At 44.4% G+C, this 20,359-nt stretch overlaps 1 protein-coding gene across 3 annotated transcripts; it reads left to right on the forward strand.

Annotated features, from left to right (window-relative positions):
* LOC118372462 (SWI/SNF complex subunit SMARCC2-like) lies at window positions 1-19,962 on the forward strand. Of its 3 annotated transcripts, none has more exons than XM_052473542.1 (25): window positions 1-129; window positions 983-1,102; window positions 1,435-1,520; window positions 1,739-1,820; window positions 3,417-3,509; window positions 3,623-3,695; window positions 3,853-3,922; window positions 4,227-4,302; window positions 6,536-6,783; window positions 7,159-7,283; window positions 7,502-7,561; window positions 7,796-7,964; window positions 8,530-8,601; window positions 8,764-8,877; window positions 9,464-9,617; window positions 9,857-9,976; window positions 10,084-10,146; window positions 10,345-10,603; window positions 10,829-10,990; window positions 11,154-11,215; window positions 11,728-11,854; window positions 11,977-12,140; window positions 15,376-15,510; window positions 15,702-16,089; window positions 16,256-19,962. In XM_052473542.1, the coding sequence occupies exons 1-25, from the start codon at window positions 19-21 to the stop codon at window positions 16,312-16,314; spliced, it is 3,192 nt and encodes a 1,063-aa protein (XP_052329502.1). In that variant the 5' UTR covers window positions 1-18; the 3' UTR covers window positions 16,315-19,962. The 3 variants fall into 3 exon arrangements, with proteins under 3 accessions (XP_052329502.1, XP_052329503.1, XP_052329504.1); XM_052473543.1 differs by having other exon boundaries at window positions 3,626-3,695; XM_052473544.1 differs by lacking the exon at window positions 1-129 and adding an exon at window positions 217-458.
* Window positions 19,963-20,359: the final 397 nt, after the last annotated feature.

A 20,359-nucleotide genomic window follows, 5' to 3' on the forward strand; every position in this document is an offset into this window, starting at 1 on the left:
GTCATTCTGCAGACAAAGATGGCGGTGCGGAAGAAAGACGGCGGCCCGAACGTAAAATATTTCGAAACGTCTGATACCGTCTCGCAATTCGACAATGTCCGCGTTTGGTTGGGCAAGAATTATAAAAAGGTACTGCCTGTTTTTTTTGCTAAAGTAATAAATACACGCATTCATATTATCATAAATGAAGGAGAGCAACCCTAACAGCAAAACGAGTGAGCAAAGAGAAAGGAGAAGGAGGGTGTGAGATGAGATGGGTTGCAGGATAGTTCAGCGGTTTAATCCACACATTCACGAGACTGAAACAAAAGGATGCTGCGAAAACGTCTTGGGGAAATTCCGCGTTGCAAATTATGAACATAAATCCATGTTTACTACCCCCTTTTAGTAGAGGGGAATGAATGGCCTGTGTTGCAGGTTTTTGTTCAAGGGGAGGAAACCCAACTGGCTATCTAACGGTAATTTCATTGATTGCAGATGTCTATACTCCAGCTCCCGCACCGGCAGCGCAAGTGCACAAATCCAGATGTTGAGCTGTCCTTTTACCGGCGCTTTCGGTTTTATGTTTCACCCCATTGCACGCCATGTTCTTTTAGGGCAATATATGCGCCTTGAGTTTTAATGATCCGCCCCCTTTTACCCCTTCCCAGATGGTGTGCAGAATTTTCTCATTATAGTGTTGCCAAAAAGCCCTGTCTATTGTCTCAGAGCATGCGCTCAGCTCTACCATTCTCAACCTGGCCCAGACAGAAAGAATGCAAAGATTCACGTAAAGAAACCTGTTGTTTCTTTGACCATCAAATGAATTCTGCTTTTGTTAATTGTAGTGTTCAAACTGTCAAAGTTCTATGGTGGATATAGAAAAAAAAATCAAATTCTCTCTCTCGCTGTCGCACATGCACACACAAACTACACTTAAGTTACAATGTCTATTTATTCTGACAATTCCATGTTAATCCTCTCTCTCTCTCTCATCCCTCAGTACATCCAGGCGGAGCCCCCCACCAACAAGTCTCTGTCCAGCCTGGTGGTCCAGCTACTGCAGTTTCAGGAGGAGGTGTTCGGACGACATGTCAGCAACCCACCTCTCACCAGGCTGCCGGTACAAACATACACACACAATTGGGTATTGTGCTTCCCCTATTACACTATTCTAGGGCTCGCGAGTGGTTCAGCGGTCTAAGGCACTGTATCTCAGTGCTAGAAGCGTCACTACAGACCCTGGTTTGATTCCAGGCTGTATCACAACCGCCCGTGATTGGGAGTCCCATAGGGTGGCGCACAATTGGCCCAGCGTCGTCCGGGTTAGGGTTTGGCGGGGTAGGCCATCATTGTAAATAAGAATTTGTTCTTAACTGACTTACCTAGTTAAATAAAGGTTACATATATATATTTTAAAGAATATTGTATCTAACCCTCTGTCTTTCTGTTCAGATGAAGAGTTTCCTGGACTTTAAGTCTGGTGGGGCTCTCTGCCACATTCTGGCAGCAGCCTACAAGTTCAAGAGTGATCAGGGCTGGTAAGAGTTTCAGTAACATCATTAGATTTTGTTTGACTCACTGCACATACATTCCCTTCAAATGAATTGAACCCAGTTGTATAGTTGAAAAGTTCTGTTTAAGATTAAACAAAATAGATTGATCCTTGAGATGTTTTCATTTTAACAATGATGTATTTGTATTGAAATATTTGACGAGGTTCTTTGAGATTTTTTACTCCTGTCTGTCTTCATGGCAGGCGCAGGTTTGACTTTCAGAATCCTTCTCGGATGGACCGCAATGTGGAGATGTTCATGACTATCGAGAAATCCCTGGTACAGGTCAGTCTGCCGTGTTCTTCTTTGGAAAACTATTTATTTATCTATTGTTCTGTGTCCCTCTCTTTCTTATTCACTCTCTTTCTTATTCACTCTCTCTTTCTTATTCACTCTCTCTTTCTTATTCACCCTCTCTTTCTTATTCACTCTCTCTTTCTTATTCACTCTCTCTTTCTTATTCACCCTCTCTTTCTTATTCACCCTCTCTTTCTTATTCACTCTCTCTTTCTTATTCACTCTCTCTTTCTTATTTGCTCTTTCTTTCTTATTCACTCTCTCTTTCTTATTCACCCTCTCTTTCTTATTCACTCTCTCTTTCTTATTCACTCTCTCTTTCTTATTCACTCTCTCTTTCTTATTCACCCTCTCTTTCTTATTCACTCTCTCTTTCTTATTCACCCTCTCTTTCTTATTCACTCTCTCTTTCTTATTCACTCTCTCTTTCTTATTCGCTCTCTCTTTCTTATTCACTCTCTCTTTCTTATTCGCTCTTTCTTTCTTATTCACTCTCTCTTTCTTATTCACCCTCTCTTTCTTATTCACTCTCTCTTTCTTATTCACTCTCTCTTTCTTATTCACTCTCTCTTTCTTATTCACTCTCTCTTTCTTATTCGCTCTCTCTTTCTTATTCACTCTCTCTTTCTTATTCACTCTTTCTTATTCACTCTCTCTTTCTTATTCACTCTCTCTTTCTTATTCACTCTCTCTTTCTTATTCACTCTCTCTTTCTTATTCGCTCTCTCTTTCTTATTCACTCTCTCTTTCTTATTCACTCTTTCTTATTCACTCTCTCTTATTCACTCTCTCTTTCTTATTCACTCTCTCTTTCTTATTCACCCTCTCTTATTCACTCTCTCTTTCTTATTCACTCTCTCTTTCTTATTCACTCTCTCTTATTCACTCTCTCTTTCTTATTCACTCTCCCTTATTCACTCTCTCCTTCTTATTCACTCTCTCTTTCTTATTCACCCTATCTTTCTTATTCACCCTCTCTTTCTTGTTCACTCTCTTATTCACTCTCTCTTTCTTATTCACTCTCTCTTTCTTATGCACTCTCTCTTATTCACTCTCTCTCTTATTCACTCTCTCTTTCTTATTCACTCTCTCTTATTCGCTCTCTCTTTCTTATTCACTCTCTCTTTCTTATTCACTCTCTCTTTCTTATTCACTCTCTCTTATTTACTCTCTCTTTCTTATTCACTCTCTCTTATTCACTCTCTCTTTCTTATTCACTCTTTCTTATTCACTCTCTCTTTCTTAGTCACTCTCTCTTTCTTATTCACTCTTTCTTATTCACTCTCTCTTTCTTATTCACCCTCTCTTTCTTATTCACTCTCTCTTTCTTATTCACTCTCTCTTTCTTATTCACTCTCTCTTTCTTATTCACTCTCTCTTTCCTATTCACTCTCTCTTTCTTATTCACTCTCTCTTTCTTATTCACTCTCTCTTTCCTATTCACTCTCTCTTTCTTATTCACTCTCTCTTTCTTATTCACTCTCTCTTTCTTATTCACTCTCTCTTTCCTATTCACTCTCTCTTTCTTATTCACTCTCTCTTTCTTATTCACTCTCTCTCTCTTTCTTGCCATCTGTCGATTAGAATAACTGTCTGAGTCGACCAGTGATCTACCTGAGCTCTGACATTGAGGCCAAGCTGCTGGGGAAACTGAAGGACATAATCAAGAGGCACCAGGTAGGCTTGTCTTCACTGACCTAGTGACGAAACTGTATATGGAGTACACATACAGTGCAATACAATACAACACAACATACAAACACAGTTAAGCAGAGTTTGTTTGCTGCCAGCAGGGCTCAGTGACTGAAGACAAGACATGCAGCTCCCATGTGGTGGTTCCCATCCCTGCCAGTCTTGAGGATGGTGAGTCAGTCTAACATTATGGATCAACCGTGCCCTTGAGCAAGGCACTTAACCTTAATTGCTCTGTATAAGAGCATCTACTAAATGACAAAAATGTAGTGGCTTGAAAATGAGGCCCCTCCCTCTCTCTCTCTCACCAATCCCCTGGTTGGTTCAGAGGAGTGGGTGCGTCCGGTGATGAAGAGAGACAAGCAGGTGCTGCTCCACTGGGGATACTCTCCTGACAGGTAGGTACTGTCCATACTGGGGCCTCAGCCTGACACAGTCAACTCAATCTTAGCCTTTAGCAGCACAGCATGCTTTAACACCTGTGATACTGACACTATTGAGTAAAGTCAAACAGTGAATGTACACGAACATACCCACAAACCCATACCCACATCTCCTTTACCTATTCATACACCACGACAAAAGCAAACAGTTCCACACTGTTTTTCTCATCCTGTGTCATAGCACCATGTTGTGACATGTAGTGCACTAGGCTGACACTAGTCTCTGACCTCCATCTGACCTCTGTCCCCTGCTGCTCAGCTATGACACCTGGATCTCAGCCAGTGAGGTGGAGGCAGCTGTGGAAGATCCGCCCAGCCCAGAGAAACCCAGGAAGGTCAGCACACATAGCTTTCTTCCTCTCTTTCTGTGTGTAAGGGCTGTGCCCAAAATGGCTCTCTCTGTGTGTAAGGGCTGTGCCCAAAATCGCTCTTTCTGTGTGTAAGGGCTGTGCCCAAAATTGCTCTTTCTGTGTGTAAGGGCTGTGCCCAAAATCGCTCTTTCTGTGTGTAAGGGCTGTGCCCAAAATCGCTCTTTCTGTGTGTAAGGGCTGTGCCCAAAATGGCTCTTTGCTACTAATTACAAACATTCTCTACTATGTACTAACCATACTACGTAGCCTACTATTTAGAACATCCTGATAGTACCCGTCATTCATTCTCTACTATATACTAACCATACTACGTAGCCTACTATTTAGAACATCCTGATAGTACCCGTCATTCATTCTCTACTATATACTAACCATACTACGTAGCCTACTATTTAGAACATCCTGATAGTACCCGTCATTCATTCTCTACTATATACTAACCATACTACGTAGCCTACTATTTAGAACATCCTGATAGTACCCGCCATTCATTCTCTACTATATACTAACCATACTACGTAGCCTACTATTTAGAACATCCTGATAGTACCCGTCATTCATTCTCTACTTTGTACTAACCATACTACGTAGCCTACTATTTAGAACATCCTGATAGTACCCGTCATTCATTCTCTACTATGTACTAACCATACTACGTAGCCTACTATTTAGAACATCCTGATAGTACCCGTCATTCATTCTCTACTATGTACTAACCATACTACGTAGCCTACTATTTAGAACATCCTGATAGTACCCGTCATTCATTCTCTACTTTGTACTAACCATACTACGTAGCCTACTATTTAGAACATCCTGATAGTACCCGTCATTCATTCTCTACTATGTACTAACCATACTACGTAGCCTACTATTTAGAACATCCTGATAGTACCCGTTATTCATTCTCTACTATATACTAACCATACTACGTAGCCTACTATTTAGAACATCCTGATAGTACCCGCCATTCATTCTCTACTATGTACTAACCATACTACGTAGCCTACTATTTAGAACATCCTGATAGTACCCGTCATTCATTCTCTACTATGTACTAACCATACTACGTAGCCTACTATTTAGAACATCCTGATAGTACCCGTCATTCATTCTCTACTATGTACTAACCATACTACGTAGCCTACTATTTAGAACATCCTGATAGTACCCGTCATTCATTCGTTTTGGACAGCTTGCCTCGTCCCCTTGTCAAACACACTTGGGTCTGAAATAGACGATTCTCGTCCTCAATAGCATGCAGCTAATTCGTATTAGATGAAGAGCAGAAATTCATATGACATCCTTACATTTAAAGCATACAACATTTTTGAAATCTCATATACCATAAAACTTTCTATTCGCATACATACAGTAATCAACGTACTATTTATTATGCCGTACTATTTATTATGCAAGTACCGGTATCCGGACACGGCTCTCTCTGTCTCTCATATATACATGTAAGAAATTATTAACATATATACATGTTTATGACCAGAGTGCGAATTACACCGTGATATTCAGGGGGGTCTATATTAATTTGTTTTATGGGCCTAATAATAAAGATATCATTTAATGGTAGAAATGAATTACCTTTCAATGTGGCATGGGCACAACCAGTCATAGTGTTTCCATCTGTTTGTCAAACAAATTACTTCAAAAAGTATGCATGTTCAACCACTCCAAAACAATCCAAACAGTGCATCGCATGTACACTTACGCCATTACAAAACACCAAACAGTGTGCCTAATGACATTCAGCCATTGATAAGACCTACAATTGATGCATCTTGCTGATAAATTAAACTTTTTTGTAGGCTGAAAAGTTGGGACGCTGAAACTGTTCCGGGGAAAACGGGAAGGATCACCCAAATACACACGCTCAATTTACTACTCTTAGGCTACAAATTGTAGGCCTGTTACCATGAACTTCAAATAGGCCTACCGGTAGCCAGTGTTGTAGTGGTATTTGGACACTTTTATTGTAATATTTACCACTGTAAAACATATTTACAACTACATTTTAAGCAAATAGTATAATATTAAATTAGCATTATTTAGAGACCCCTCCAAAGTTGGACTTTTGTTGCATTTAGGAGAGCTAATGTCTCATTCAGAAGAGCTGAGCCCCTCCTGGCTCCCCTGTAATTCACACCCTGTTTATGACATCATATTAAAAACTGTGTTTCTTCAGGTCCATGCCAAGTGGATCCTGGACCTGGACCAGTTTAATGAGTGGATGAATGAGGAGGACTATGAGGTCGGAGAGGGGGGCCCCAAGAGGAAGAGGATCTCAGCCAAGACCCTGACAGACGAGGTGACCACCCCAGGGGACGAGCGCCGGGACAAGAAGCCCGGCAGCGCCAAGAAGAGGAAGCGCTCCCCCTCCCCCTCGCCCACTCCAACATCCCAGGAGATCAAGAAGAAGAACACCAAGAAAGGGTATGTGTGTGTGTGTGTGTGTGTGTGTGTGTGTGTGTGTGTGTGTGTGTGTGTGTGTGTGTGTGTGTGCGTGTGCGTGTGCGTGTGCGTGCGCGTGCGCGTGCGTGCGCGTGCGCGTGCGTGTGCGTGTGTGTGTGTGTGTGTGTGAGTGCTACCCTATTACCCTTTGTTTACTACTGTATAGGCCAGCCCAGGATGATGCCCTTTGTAGAGGTGTCATTGGGAGATCTGTAGATTGCTGACACACACTATGACTAAGAAATACTAGCCTTTAGATGCTATACACTATGACTGACTTTGTGTGTGTGTGTGTGTGTGTGTGTGTGTGTGCGTGCGTGCGTGCGTGCGTGCGTGCGTGTGTGTGTGTTTGTGTAGGCCCACCACCCCGTACACTAAGTCTAAGCGAGGCCAGAGAGAGGAGGAGCCAGAGGATCTGACTAAAGATCTGGATGAACCATCACCTGTACCTGCTGTAGAGGAGGTCACCCTACCTAAGACAGGTACACAACACACACACATGTACATTACATATGACATTTTGTTAGTGAACATTCTAACTCACACATACACTTTATTATGTACGATTTTGACTTATCCTCCTGATATTTATGCTGGTTGAAACATCAGTATTATCATTGTGACTGAAGGTCAGGGGTTGAACTAAAGTCACAGGAAATGCAACCCCCCCCTCTCCCTCTCTGTCTCTGTCTCTCTGTAGCCAACACTAAGAAAGACTCTGAGTTGACACCAGTGAAAGGAGGTACCATGACAGACCTGGGTGAGTTCCCTGAACTACTTCATCAATACAATACTTTCTATATTTGTCCATATGTACAGATTATTTAAATGTTTTGCTGTCACAGTATCCAACCTGATGCACAACACACACATCACATCATAACTTTACATCTCAGTGTATACACTGTCTGCAGGGAGAGGTCACTATATTTTAGCTTAATCTATCCTTTCTGTCCCCCTATGTTCATTATCTCCTCTTTTATCTCTTGAACAGATGAGCAAGAGGATGAATCCATGGAAACTGCAGAAAAGGAGGAGGAGGAGGGCTCTCCGAGTGTGAAAGGAGAGCCAGTGAAAGGGTCGGACCTCCATGAGGACAACGTGACTGAGCAGACCCACCACATCATAATTCCCAGCTACGCTGCATGGTTTGACTACAACAGGTAGGCTAGACATCCCCCCCCCATCCCCGGATCATCAGCCTTATAGTGTTACGCTTTAGAGTTTGTTTCGTGCAATTCTACACATTTGGCCATGGGGTGTTGAGAAGATTTTACAATTTTATAACTAACTTCATGCAATTCTACTCATTGTACCATGGAGTAGAGAGGACAATGAGCTGGTTTAAAGCACATTTCCTACAGTTCTACACATTTTGCCATAGAGTGGAGAGAAATATTTGCAGTTTATAATATAATATCTGAGTGAGACTAACTAAATCAATGTGGGTCCCCTGGGCGGTAATTCGACCATAACAAGTTTAGATAGCTGTCCGCTAAACTAACTTAGCAATCTTAGAACTGTTAGCTGACATGGTTAACTATCAGTGACTGACATAACAAGAAAAAAGCTGCTGATGAAATTGAACCTTGTGTATTCGACTATTCCCTAACTGGGGGGGATTGATCCGAGGGTGGGAGCTGCCAGTTGCCCATCCCTGTTCTAGAGAGATGCTCTTAAATGGTATAGCTAGTCTACTGTATGTTAACCTCGTTCTCTCTTTCCCAGTGTCCATGCTATTGAGCGCAGAGCCCTCCCAGAGTTTTTCAATGGCAAGAACAAATCCAAAACCCCTGAGATGTGAGTAAACCCATGCTAACATGTTATTATATTACATGCCTAGCTTATGCACTCCTCTGTGTTATGCATAAAACAACATCTTTCACACAGCTTTGAGGTTTAGAGTGACTTAACTGTATATTCACTGACAATAATCTCTATCTCTTCTCTATCTCTCCACAGTTACCTGGCCTACAGGAACTTCATGATTGACACGTACAGGCTGAACCCGCAGGAGTACCTCACCTCCACCGCCTGTCGTAGGAACCTGGCCGGAGACGTGTGTGCCATCATGAGGTTAGGAGGACTCGCTGCACACAGGACATTTACAACAGTCACATTACAGTTTACTCCGTTTTGTAATTCTTATAAGAAGAGTATAATACTAGCTTCATGAAACCAGACCGCTGCGCTCAGATCAGGCTGGTTTAACACTGTAGAACAAGGGTGTCAAACAAATTTTGCCCCGGGGGCCACATTCGGTCTTCAACGAGGTCTAGAGGGCCGCACTGAAAATGGATTATATTTCCTTGCCGTCAAAATGTGCAAAAATTAGTCCTCTGGTCATCATGGAATTTTCGATGCTGCCTGACTGTCTAGCTTTCATTTGGTTGATTAGAGAGATGGACACGGTCAAGAAACTGTATGAATGTAGCTCCATTATCATTTCTACACAGTTTCTTGACCGTGTCCATCTCTCTAATCAACCAAATGAAAGCTAGACAGTCAGGCACATTTTAAAGTTTATTGAGTAAAAAAAAAAAAAACTTTAGACCAGATTTGACACCCCTGCTGTAGTACATTGTGTACACACTGTCATTGTTGTGTATTCTTTTCTTTTCATCTACTTCCTGCAGTAACATTTACCTCCTCCTCTCCTCAGGGTGCATGCATTCCTGGAGCAGTGGGGTCTGATCAACTACCAGGTGGACTCAGAGAGCCGGCCCACCCCCATGGGCCCCCCGCCCACCTCCCACTTCCACGTCCTGGCTGACACCCCTTCCAGCCTGGTGCCCCTGCAGCCCAAGGCATCTCAGGTACACACACACACACACACACACACACACACACACACACACACACACACACACACACACACACACACACACACACACACACACACACACACACACACACACACACACACACACACACACACACACACACACACACACATGTGCACGCACAAACACAAATTGTATCTATATTTTGGTTCTAGATGTCTCTATTTGACTGTAGCTTCACTCCACTTACCTTCTCTCTCTGTCCCCTCTAGACTCCGGCAGCCCAGCAGATTCTGTCATTCCCAGATAAGGTGAAGGAAAAGCAGCCAGTCGACCTGCAGAACTTTGGCCTGAGGACAGACATGTACAGCAAGAAGACTGGGCCTCCTAAGGTATGGCTCACAACACTGCAGGACTGATGAGGATCATAATGCACTGTATAGCTAACTATTAAAGAGTAGTGATGTGTTTCAGTGATGTTACTTCTTCCTGTCTACAGAGTAAGACTGCTGCCAATGCCATGCGAGACTGGACCGAACAGGAGACACTACTGCTGCTAGAGGTAACTAACAGCTGTCTCCTCCACTTTATTACCATTCAACAGAATGGTTCAACAAAAGGCCCTTTAAATCCAAATAAACTTAAAATTGAAAACATGTTGAGAGGAACAAAAACACACAAAGCACTTATCCGAAAACAAAATCTAAGGGTTAATATAACATAATTATTAATATCAATCATATCATCCCTCCCCTTTCAGGGTCTGGAGATGTACAAGGATGACTGGAACAAGGTGTCAGAGCACGTGGGCTCACGTACCCAGGACGAGTGTATCCTGCACTTCCTGCGTCTGCCCATTGAGGACCCATACCTGGAGGACATGTCCTCGTCCCTGGGCCCCCTGGCCTACCAGCCCGTCCCCTTCAGCCAGGCAGGCAACCCCGTCATGAGCACCGTGGCCTTCCTGGCCTCCGTGGTGGACCCCCGCGTGGCCTCCGCAGCCGCCAAGTCTGCCCTGGGTGAGGGGTCAACTCACTAACTAACCGTCGGTCAGATCACACAGTAAAGACTGGCCTGATTTGTGTCAGATAACTGTTTCGTTAACCATTATTTACCAGGAGGTGTCTTGAAGTAAAAAAAAAACTAAAAAAAACTTCTCTCAAGAGAGACATTTTAGAGATGGATTGTGTATTGGGTGTAGCGTTCAGCTGTTTCTCTCTTCTCTCTCTCTCTCTCTCTCTCAGAGGAGTTTTCCCGTATGAAGGAGGAGGTCCCAGCAGCACTGGTGGAGGCCCATGTGAGGAGGGTGGAGGAGGCGGCGAGGGCCAGTGGCAGACAGGACCCCCTCTACGGCCTGGAGGGCAGCGGCATCGCAGGCACCAGCCTGGAGGAAGGAGACAAACCTGGTACAGCTTCCATCTACTATTATCTAAAACTATAGTCGTCTTTGGTCATGTTTCCACATAAGTATGTATGTCAATAGTTTATCAATCTGAATTGAAAAACGAGTTGCAGGTGGGGTAGACGTAAGGCTGGCTGACAACTCATCTGTCTTTTCTCTGCCTCCAGAAGAGAGCAGTGAGGAGAGTAAGAGTGACAGCCAATCCAGTGAGGAGAAGAGGGAGACCAAGGTATGGTGTCTGTTTGGACTTCAACTGTACCTGTGTTTGCGTGGTCGAGTCTTCTGGCAAACAGTTCTGAATTGTCTATGTTGTGATGATCGATACTCAAGTATCAGTAAGGACGGCCTCCCGAGTGGCACGGCCTTCCGGGTTAGGGGAGGGTTTGGCCGGCAGGGATGTTCTTGTCCCATCACGCACTATCGACTCCTGTGGCGGGCCGGACGCAATGCACGCTGACACGGTCGCCAGATGCACAGTGTTTCCTCTGACACTCCTCTGACACATTGGTGTGGCTGGCTTCCGGGTTAAGTGGGCATTGTGTCAAGAAGCAGTGCGGCTTGGCTGGGTTGTGTTTCGGTGGACGCACGACTCTCAAACTTCGCCTCTCCCGAATCCTTACGGGACTTGCAGCAATGAGACAAGACTGTAACTACCAATTGGATACCACGAAAAAGGGGTAAAAAAAATCAAGTATCAGTAAAGAGCTGACCTTGATGTCCTTATCCCCATGGTGATAACAGGAGAATAAAGATGGAGCCATGGAAGAGGATGAGAAGCAAGGAGAAAACGGGAAGAAGGAGGAGGAGAGAGGGAGAGAGGGAGAAGGAGAGAGAGACCGAGAGTCTGAGAAGACAGAGACAGAGATGGGTAATGTTTATGTCTGTGACTGAATTTGAATGTCTCTGTAATCTCTGTAAAATAGTGGATTCTGTCTCTCTTTCTTAGATACTAAATTAAGTGTGATTTATATGTTTCCCACTCTGCATTAGGTGAGAGAGAGAAGGAGAAGGAAGGGAAGGAGGCTTTGGAGGAGGGCCAGAGAGAAGGAGAGAGCGAGGGCGAAAGGAAGGCGAAGGTGGAACGGGATGTGGGAGAGGGGAACCTGGCTACCGCTGCTGCCTCTGCTCTGGCTGCTGCTGCCGTCAAAGCCAAGGTCTGACCTCTGACCCTTGTTTAGCATGATGCCCCTAAACATAGATCTAGGATCAGATACTGTATGTATCAAGCTTCTCAGAGTAGGAGTGCTGATCTACGATCAGTTTTGCCATAGTTCATACAATTACATTAGGAGGCACCTGATTCAAAATCAGCTATTATACAGTCGGAAAGTATTCAGTCACCTTGACTTTTTCCACATTTTGTTACGTTACAGCCTTATTCTAAAATGTATTAAATTGTTGTATTTTTCATCAATATACACACAGTACCCCATATTGACAAAGAAAAAACAGTTTTTTAAGGAAATGTAACATCATATTGACATAAGTATTCAGACCCTTTACTCAATAAATCAAATTTATTTATATAGCCCTTCGTACATCAGCTGATATCTCAAAGTGCTGTACAGAAACCCAGCCTAAAACCCCAAACAGCAAGCAATGCAGGTGTAGAAGCACGGTGGCTAGGAAAAACTCTCTAGAAAGGCCAAAACCTAGGAAGAAACCTAGAGAGGAACCAGGCTATGTGGGGTGGCCAGTCCTCTTCTGGCTGCACAGTCAGGTGGACTGGGGACAGCAAGGAGTCATCATGTCAGTTCGTCCTGGGGCACGGTCCTTGGGCTCAGGTCCTCCGAGAGAGAGAAAGAGAGAATTAGAGAGAGCATATGTGGGGTGGCCAGTCCTCTTCTGGCTGTGCCGGGTAGAGATTATAACAGAACATGGCCAAGATGTTCTTGTGAGAGAAGAGGTCCTAATCCAGGCACTTGTCATCTCCCGTCTGGATTACTGCAACTCGCTGTTGGCTGGGCTCCCTGCCTGTGCCATTAAACCCCTACAACTCATCCAGAATGCCGCAGCCCGTCTGGTGTTCAACCTTCCCAAGTTCTCTCACGTCACCCCGCTCCTCCGCTCTCTCCACTGGCTTCCAGTTGAAGCTCGCATCCGCTACAAGACCATGGTGCTTGCCTACGGAGCTGTGAGGGGAACGGCACCTCAGTACCTCCAGGCTCTGATCAGGCCCTACACCCAAACAAGGGCACTGCGTTCATCTACCTCTGGCCTGCTCGCCTCTCTACCACTGAGGAAGTACAGTTCCCGCTCAGCCCAGTCAAAACTGTTCGCTGCTCTGGCTCCCCAATGGTGGAACACACTCCCTCACGACGCCAGGACAGCGGAGTCAATCACCACCTTCCGGAGACACCTGAAACCCCACCTCTTTAAGGAATACCTAGGATAGGATAAAGTAATCCTTCTCACCCCCTCCCCTTAAAAGATTTAGATGCACTATTGTAAAGTGGCTGTTCCACTGGATGTCATAAGGTGAATGCACCAATTTGTAAGTCGCTCTGGATAAGAGCGTCTGCTAAATGACTTAAATGTAAATGTAATGTTCAAATGTTCATAAATGACCAGCATGGTCAAATAATAGTACGGCAGTACAGTTGAAACTGGAGCAGCAGCATGGCCAGGTGGACTGGGGACAGCAAGGAGTCATCATGTCAGGTAGTCCTGGGGCATGGTCCTAGGGCTCAGGTCAGATGAAACTGGAGCAGCAGCATGGCCAGGTGGACTGGGGACAGCAAGGAGTCATCATGTCAGGTAGTCCTGGGGCATGGTCCTAGGGCTCAGGTCCTCCGAGAGAGAGAAAGAAAGAAGGAGAGAATTAGAGAACGCACACTTAGATTCACACAGGACACCGAATAGGACAGGAGAAGTACTCCAGATATAACAAACTGACCCTAGCCCCCCGACACAAACTACTGCAGCATAAATACTGGAGGCTGAGACAGGAGGGGTCAGGAGACACTGTGGCCCCATCCGAGGACACCCCCGGACAGGGCCAAACAGGAAGGATATAACCCCACCCACTTTGCCAAAGCACAGCCCCCACACCACTGGAGGGATATCTTCAACCACCAACTTACCATCCTGAGACAAGGCTGAGTATAGCCCACAAAGATCTCCGCCACGGCACAACCCAAGGGGGGGGGGGGGCAACCCAGACTCAATACTTTGTTGAAACACCTTTGGCAGCGATTACAGCCTTGAGGCTTCTTAGGTATGACGCTACAAGCTTGGCACACCTTTATGGTTAGGATCCAGGCTGTGTCACATCCGACGGTGATTGGGTGTCCCATAGGGCGGCACAATTGGCCCAGCGTTGGCCGGGGTAGGCCGTCATTGTAAATAGTAATTTGTTTTTAACTGACTTGCCTAGTTAAATAAAGGTTACATTTCTCTTCAGATCCTCTCAAGCTCTGTCAGGTTGGATGGAAGCGTTGCTGCACAGCTATTTTCATATCTCTCCAGAGATGTTCCATTGGGTTCAAGTCCGGGCTCTGGTTGGGCCACTCAAGGACATTAAGACTTGTCCCGATGCCACTCCTGCTTTGTCTTGGCTGTGTGCTTATGGTCGTTGTCCAGTTGGAAGGTGAACCTTCACACCAGTCCTTTAGGTGCCTTTTGGCGAACTCCAAGCGGGCTCTCATGTGCCTTTTACTGAAGAGTGGCTTCCGTCTGGCCACTCTACAATATAGGCCTGATTGGTGGAGTGCTGCAGATGGTTAGCCTTCTGTAAGTTTCTCCCATCTCCACAGAGGAACTCTGGAGCTCTGTCAGAGTGAACATTGGGTTCTTGGTCAACCTTTTCCCCCGACTGCTCAGTTTGGTCGGGCAGCCAGCTCTAGGAAGAGTTTGGTGCTTCCAAAATTCTTCCATTTAAGAATGATGGAGGCCACTGTGTTCTTGGGGACCTTCAATGCTGCAGAAATGTTTTAGTACCCTTCCCCAGATCTGCGCCACGGACAATTCCTTCGACCTCATGGCTTGGTTTTTGCTCTGACATGCACTGTCAACTGTGGGACCTTATATAGACAGGTATGTGCCTTTCCAAATCATGTCCAATCAATTGAATATTCCACAGGTGGACTCTAATCAAGTTGTCAAAACATCAAGGATGATCAATGGAAACAGGATGCACCTGAGCTCAATTTCGAGTTTCATATCAAAGGGTCTCAATACTTATGTAAATAATGTTTTTTTGTTTAGTATATTTTTTTCACCGTGCAAGAAAATACAAAAAACAGTATGTTCAGTTCAGTATATGTCTGTGCTATTTTCACATACTAAAGATTATTTTCTCTACCCTTTCTCTCCCCTATGCTTCTTCTCTCTCTCTTCCTCTCCACCCCCCCTCTCCCTCCCTCCCTCTCTGTCTTTCTCTCTCCATAGCACCTGGCTGCGGTGGAGGAGAGAAAGATCAAGTCTCTGGTGGCTCTGCTGGTGGAGACTCAGATGAAGAAGCTGGAGATCAAACTGAGACACTTTGAAGAGCTGGAGACTATCATGGACCGAGAGAGGGAGGCTGTGAGTCAGGCAGTAGCGAAGCATTATGGGGGATCTAGTTTAAGTGGACTAGTTGGTTTTGCTTTGTTGGTTAGACTGCGCATTTACGTGTGTGTGTGTGTGTGTGTGTGTGTGTGTGTGTGTGTGTGTGTGTGTGTGTGTGTGTGTGTGTGTGTGTGTGTGTGTGTGTGTGTGTGTGTGTGTGTGTGTAGTTGGAGTACCAGAGGCAGCAGCTGCTGGCAGACCGTCAGTCGTTCCACATGGAGCAGTTGAAGTATGCAGAGATGAGGGCGCGTCAGCAGCACTTCCAACAGATCCAGCACCAGCAGCATAACCAGACTGGAGGCCCACACCCCTCCCCGGCTCCCACGGGCCCCCCACCCCAGGGCCCCTCAGCCACCCAGTCCCAGCCGGCCCCCAGTATCCCTGCACCACAACCAGCTCCCAGCCCAGCACCCTCTGCCTCCTCCGTCCCCATGACTGGCCCTTCCTCTGCCCAGGCCCAGCCCACTGAGCCCCAGCCGACCCCCAGTGGTCCTCACTCCTCACCTCCCCGCCCGCCAGGCCATTCCAGCACCAACACCACCCCAACACTCCACGGTGAGTCACATTTTGTATTGACCAACTGTGAATTTTCAGTAATTACCTAATACTGTATGAAGGTGATCATGTGACCCATTGGAATTAACTTGAACTGTACTGTTGAATGTTTTTGCACTATGTTTGTGTTACACATCTCAAATTCTTCTCCTCTTTTTGAACCCAGAGTCCAGCGCCCCTGGGGATACACTCCACTCCTCAACTGCTGCTCCCACTCCACAGTGAAAAGAGAGAGAGGTCGGGAGAGAGAGGAGGGAAGAAGTGAGAGAGGTAGGGAGAGAGAGGAGGGAAAGAGAGGAGGGAAAGAGAGAGGGAAGAAGAGAGGGAGACAGGAAAAAGGTCTTGGCAAACTGAATGACATTGACCACTTTGTACCTATGAATTCTGCCTGTATCATCTGAAAAGTCAAACTGAAGGAGATACAACAAACTTTGATCATTTTTAACATTTGGACTGGACGATTGACATGCGAAAGAAAAACAAAACAAAAACATTCCCTACCGGAATGAATATTAGGTGGAAACAACCCCCTTAAAATTACTCCCAACTAAAAAGAAAATGCAAATGAAGAGTTTTCAAACGAACAGTCTTCTTTTAACAGACATAAGTTGCTTAATTACTTTCACCCTTCACATCGGACCCAAGGTTAAACCAAGAGAGTATTGTCATGTAAATACGCCACCTGACCTGAGGATATGAAGAGAACTAAAGGACTCTTGTCTTAGCAGTCCTCTGAATAGTGGTGCTTTTGTTTTCTTCTATAGTGTACTGAGGGTCAGATGTTCCCAGCCATGTTCACAGACATACCTACCTACCTATTCTCCCAAGGTACCCTAGTAGGTACTTAGAATTGAAAGAAGATTTTTTTTTTTTTTTTTTTTTTTAAGATAAAAGATTTGCACTTTGAAAATATGTTTCTCCGGCGGCCATATCTGAAGAGAAATCATTATCAACTAAGGGCTCTATTCAATCAGATCCGCTTTAGACAACATCCGCAAAGCTGTTGTTGTGGCTGTGTCAGAGGTGGAACTGCGTTAGAGCTGTCAAATAACACAAGCGGCTCCTGGCATTATACCTAAAGCGTACATTGCCATTGGCTGCATGAAGTAGCATTAAGGGCTTTATTCAATCCGCACCGCAGAAGTCCAGGTTTACACCATGATTGAAATTTAAAGGCAGTGTTCCCGCATTAGCAGAGACTGTGTTCATGGTAAACACTGCATATGTCGGCTCAATCGGAAAATACCATTACATTTCTATCCTGGAATCTGTAACACTTCAGCTTTACAGATTGAATAGAGCCCTACAAGAATACCATGCAGCGTTGTTTACCAGTTAGAATTCTGGAATGTGTGATGTAATCTACAACTCGATTAGGCTGATAGAAATCCTCATTATTTAGTTGAATGATTTTCAATTTGAGCGTCATTATTTCTATATAGCCCACATTTTCTCGTTCTGAACTTGTAATGTGAGACGGGTATGACTACCTGACAACGATCAAGAGTAGCTGCTCACCGATTTGACAGTTCCACCTCCAACACCGCCAAAACATCAGCTATGTGGGTGTCGGCTATCGCCGCTTAACGCTTGATCTGATTTAATCTAGGCCTAAATTGACCTGAAGCACATAACTGTTTTCTTGTTTTTAACTTTTACTAGGAAGTCATAGTTTCGAAATATGAGATCATCAAGCTTGTTGTCCTATGTTAGTGAATGTGGCGTTATAGAGCTTCGGGGTTGGTCTGTTGGTTAGATGTAACCTAAACTAAAAAGTATGTGTGAGGGCAATGAAAACGAATGGTATTACTCTTTGTAATAATATGTATTCCACTTGAAAACGGTCTCATCTGGCCCTACTGCCATTTCAGTTAGTAAGACTATGTACTGTTAACTGGATTTTCTGTTTACAATGCTGACAAATGATTCACTGCAATTTGAAGGGACAAAATCCCTATATGACTGAGCATTAGAAACCACTTAAAGTATTGATGAAGGGCAACATACTCCCAGAGTTACAGTGCCCCCGAGGACCCACAAGGACCAGGTCACAATGTTCTAAAAGTCCTCATTTTAAAGGGACAGTGCAGTCACAATCTTTATTTTCCCTGTGTTTTATGTTTTCACACTGAGGTTGGAATAATGCTGTAAAATTGTGAAAATTATGATAATGCCCTTTAGTGTAAGAGCTGTTTGAAAATGTAATCTTGTTTTGCAAGGGTGGGGTTTTGGACTACATGGCAACATCACCAGGCGGTTTAAGTTAATAGGCCAATAACAAAGAGAGTTTGCCCTCTGCCAACAATAGCTAGTTTCAGGTTACATGTCCCTCCCATTAGGCTCCTTTAATTAGTCCCCTCACTCATTTACATTTAAGTCATTTAGCAGACGCTCTTATCCAGAGCGACTTACAAATTGGTGCATTCACCTTATGACATCCAGTGGAACAGTCACTTTACAATAGTGCATCTAAATCTTAAAGGGGGGTGGGAAGGATTACTTATCCTATCCTAGGTATTCCTTAAAGAGGTGGGGTTTCAGGTGTCTCCGGAAGGTGGTAGACCACTTCGACAGTCCTAGCAAAATTCTTGCTTGAGAAATTGCTTTTAGCTAAGAAGCTAGTTTTGTTTGTTTTCTAAAATAATCAGGTACTTAATTGTTATCCAGAAATGATTTGATATTGAGATAAAAACATCTTCATTGGCCCTTCAACTCTATTTTGTTGTTGAACATTCATATCTGAAACACTTCTGAAACAGTTGGGCTTTCATAGAGCAGATCGTAATCATAAGACAAGCAGTAACTACACAGATATGATTTGTATTCATGTATGCGTCATATTTGGATTCTGTCAGTATGTCCAGTATGGCTCGTCAGTATCAGTCAATCATACCATTGTAAAGATTATACTCTAAAGTAATGACTGGATGTAGGCTCCAGAAGAACCCTATTTGCAACTTCAGACTTAAGACATCACCGTCACAACTCTTCCTTCATTGATAAACCAACATCCTTTTTAATCATGTTTGCCATTTTCTCCATATAAGTCAGTGGGGTGTAGCCAGAGTTTTGGTTGTTTGGGAAATCCAGATTTGTATAGTTTGTGTTTTTCCAATGACAGGTCCAACTCACCTGAAGTGATTACTATGTAATGGAAGTGGCTTTAATGTTACAAAATAACTGTGCAAGTCAAGGGATCTCAAAAGTCAGTTCAGTTTATAGAGAATTCTGTCCATTAATATTTGTAACAATATCTTTATGTATCCTATTTTTATATTTTTTGACTGTCAGGTTTTCCATCTTGTTTCTTTGATATTACTGTTTGCATCTAATTGCTGTATTTTTGTAACCTCTCTCACTGTCATGTGCGTGGTCCTAATAGGTCACAATGACCTGTCAGTCAGTGTGACTGTGAGCATGGGTGTGAATGCATGCCATGACGATCTCTTTCCCCTAAGAGTTCCATCGCCCCTCCCCCCAGTGTTTGATAAGGGCTGAGGGATTGTGATGCTCATAGTTTGGTATGTCTGTATGAGAACACGCACCAGCACATCACACACATTCTGACAGTGTCATATATATACTCTGATGAAACTTGTCCAGATAGCCAGTGTTAGAAACTTCACTAGTCGTGACGATGGATGGACTGCTTTGGTCTCCATTGTTACATTGTGTGGATTTCGTGATATGAAATACATGTCTGTCCAGTTTGTTTTTCATGATTGCATTGATTACACAGTAGAAATTAACCTTTCCTCAGTTAAACCGTTACCGAATTAGTGTCAGTTGCTCTGCAGTTCGTATTTAAAAAAAATGGTTTTACTTACAAAAAGTTTTTAAAAACCATGTAATAAATGTGACGTGTACAGTTTGGTCATTGTTGCCATCTTGACTGTATCATGGCAAACTTCAAGCTATGACAATTGTCTTCAGTGTAGTTCACTAAGAATTTTTGGCAGTATGACTATGGCTCTAAACACTCATTCCTTACGTGAAGGAAGACATCTTTCACTGGTTGTTACATTAGGCCTACGGAAATAATCCAACGCTCCATCTGCACTGCAGGCACCACAAGGGGGCAGGCACCACAAGGGGGCAGGCACCACAAGGGGGCAGGCACCACAAGGGGGCAGGCTGCACAAGGGGGCAGGCTGCACAAGGGGGCAGGCTGCACAAGGGGGCAGGCACCACAAGGGGGCAGGCTGCACAAGGGGGCAGGCTGCACAAGGGGGCAGGCACCACAAGGGGGCAGGCACCACAAGGGGGCAGG

This window comes from Oncorhynchus keta, chromosome 21 (genome assembly GCF_023373465.1).
Source record: "Oncorhynchus keta strain PuntledgeMale-10-30-2019 chromosome 21, Oket_V2, whole genome shotgun sequence".
Lineage (NCBI taxonomy): Eukaryota > Metazoa > Chordata > Actinopteri > Salmoniformes > Salmonidae > Oncorhynchus > Oncorhynchus keta.

Excerpts from the sequence above, each read along its gene's own strand:
- LOC118372462 (XM_052473542.1), top strand. The coding sequence starts at position 19 with ATGGCGGTGCGGAAGAAAGACGGCGGCCCGAACGTAAAATATTTCGAA. Across the intron at positions 9,977-10,083 it reads AGAAGACTGGGCCTCCTAAG|AGTAAGACTGCTGCCAATGC; the intron begins GTATGGCTCACA and ends TCCTGTCTACAG. Across the intron at positions 15,511-15,701 it reads TGGACCGAGAGAGGGAGGCT|TTGGAGTACCAGAGGCAGCA; the intron begins GTGAGTCAGGCA and ends GTGTGTGTGTAG.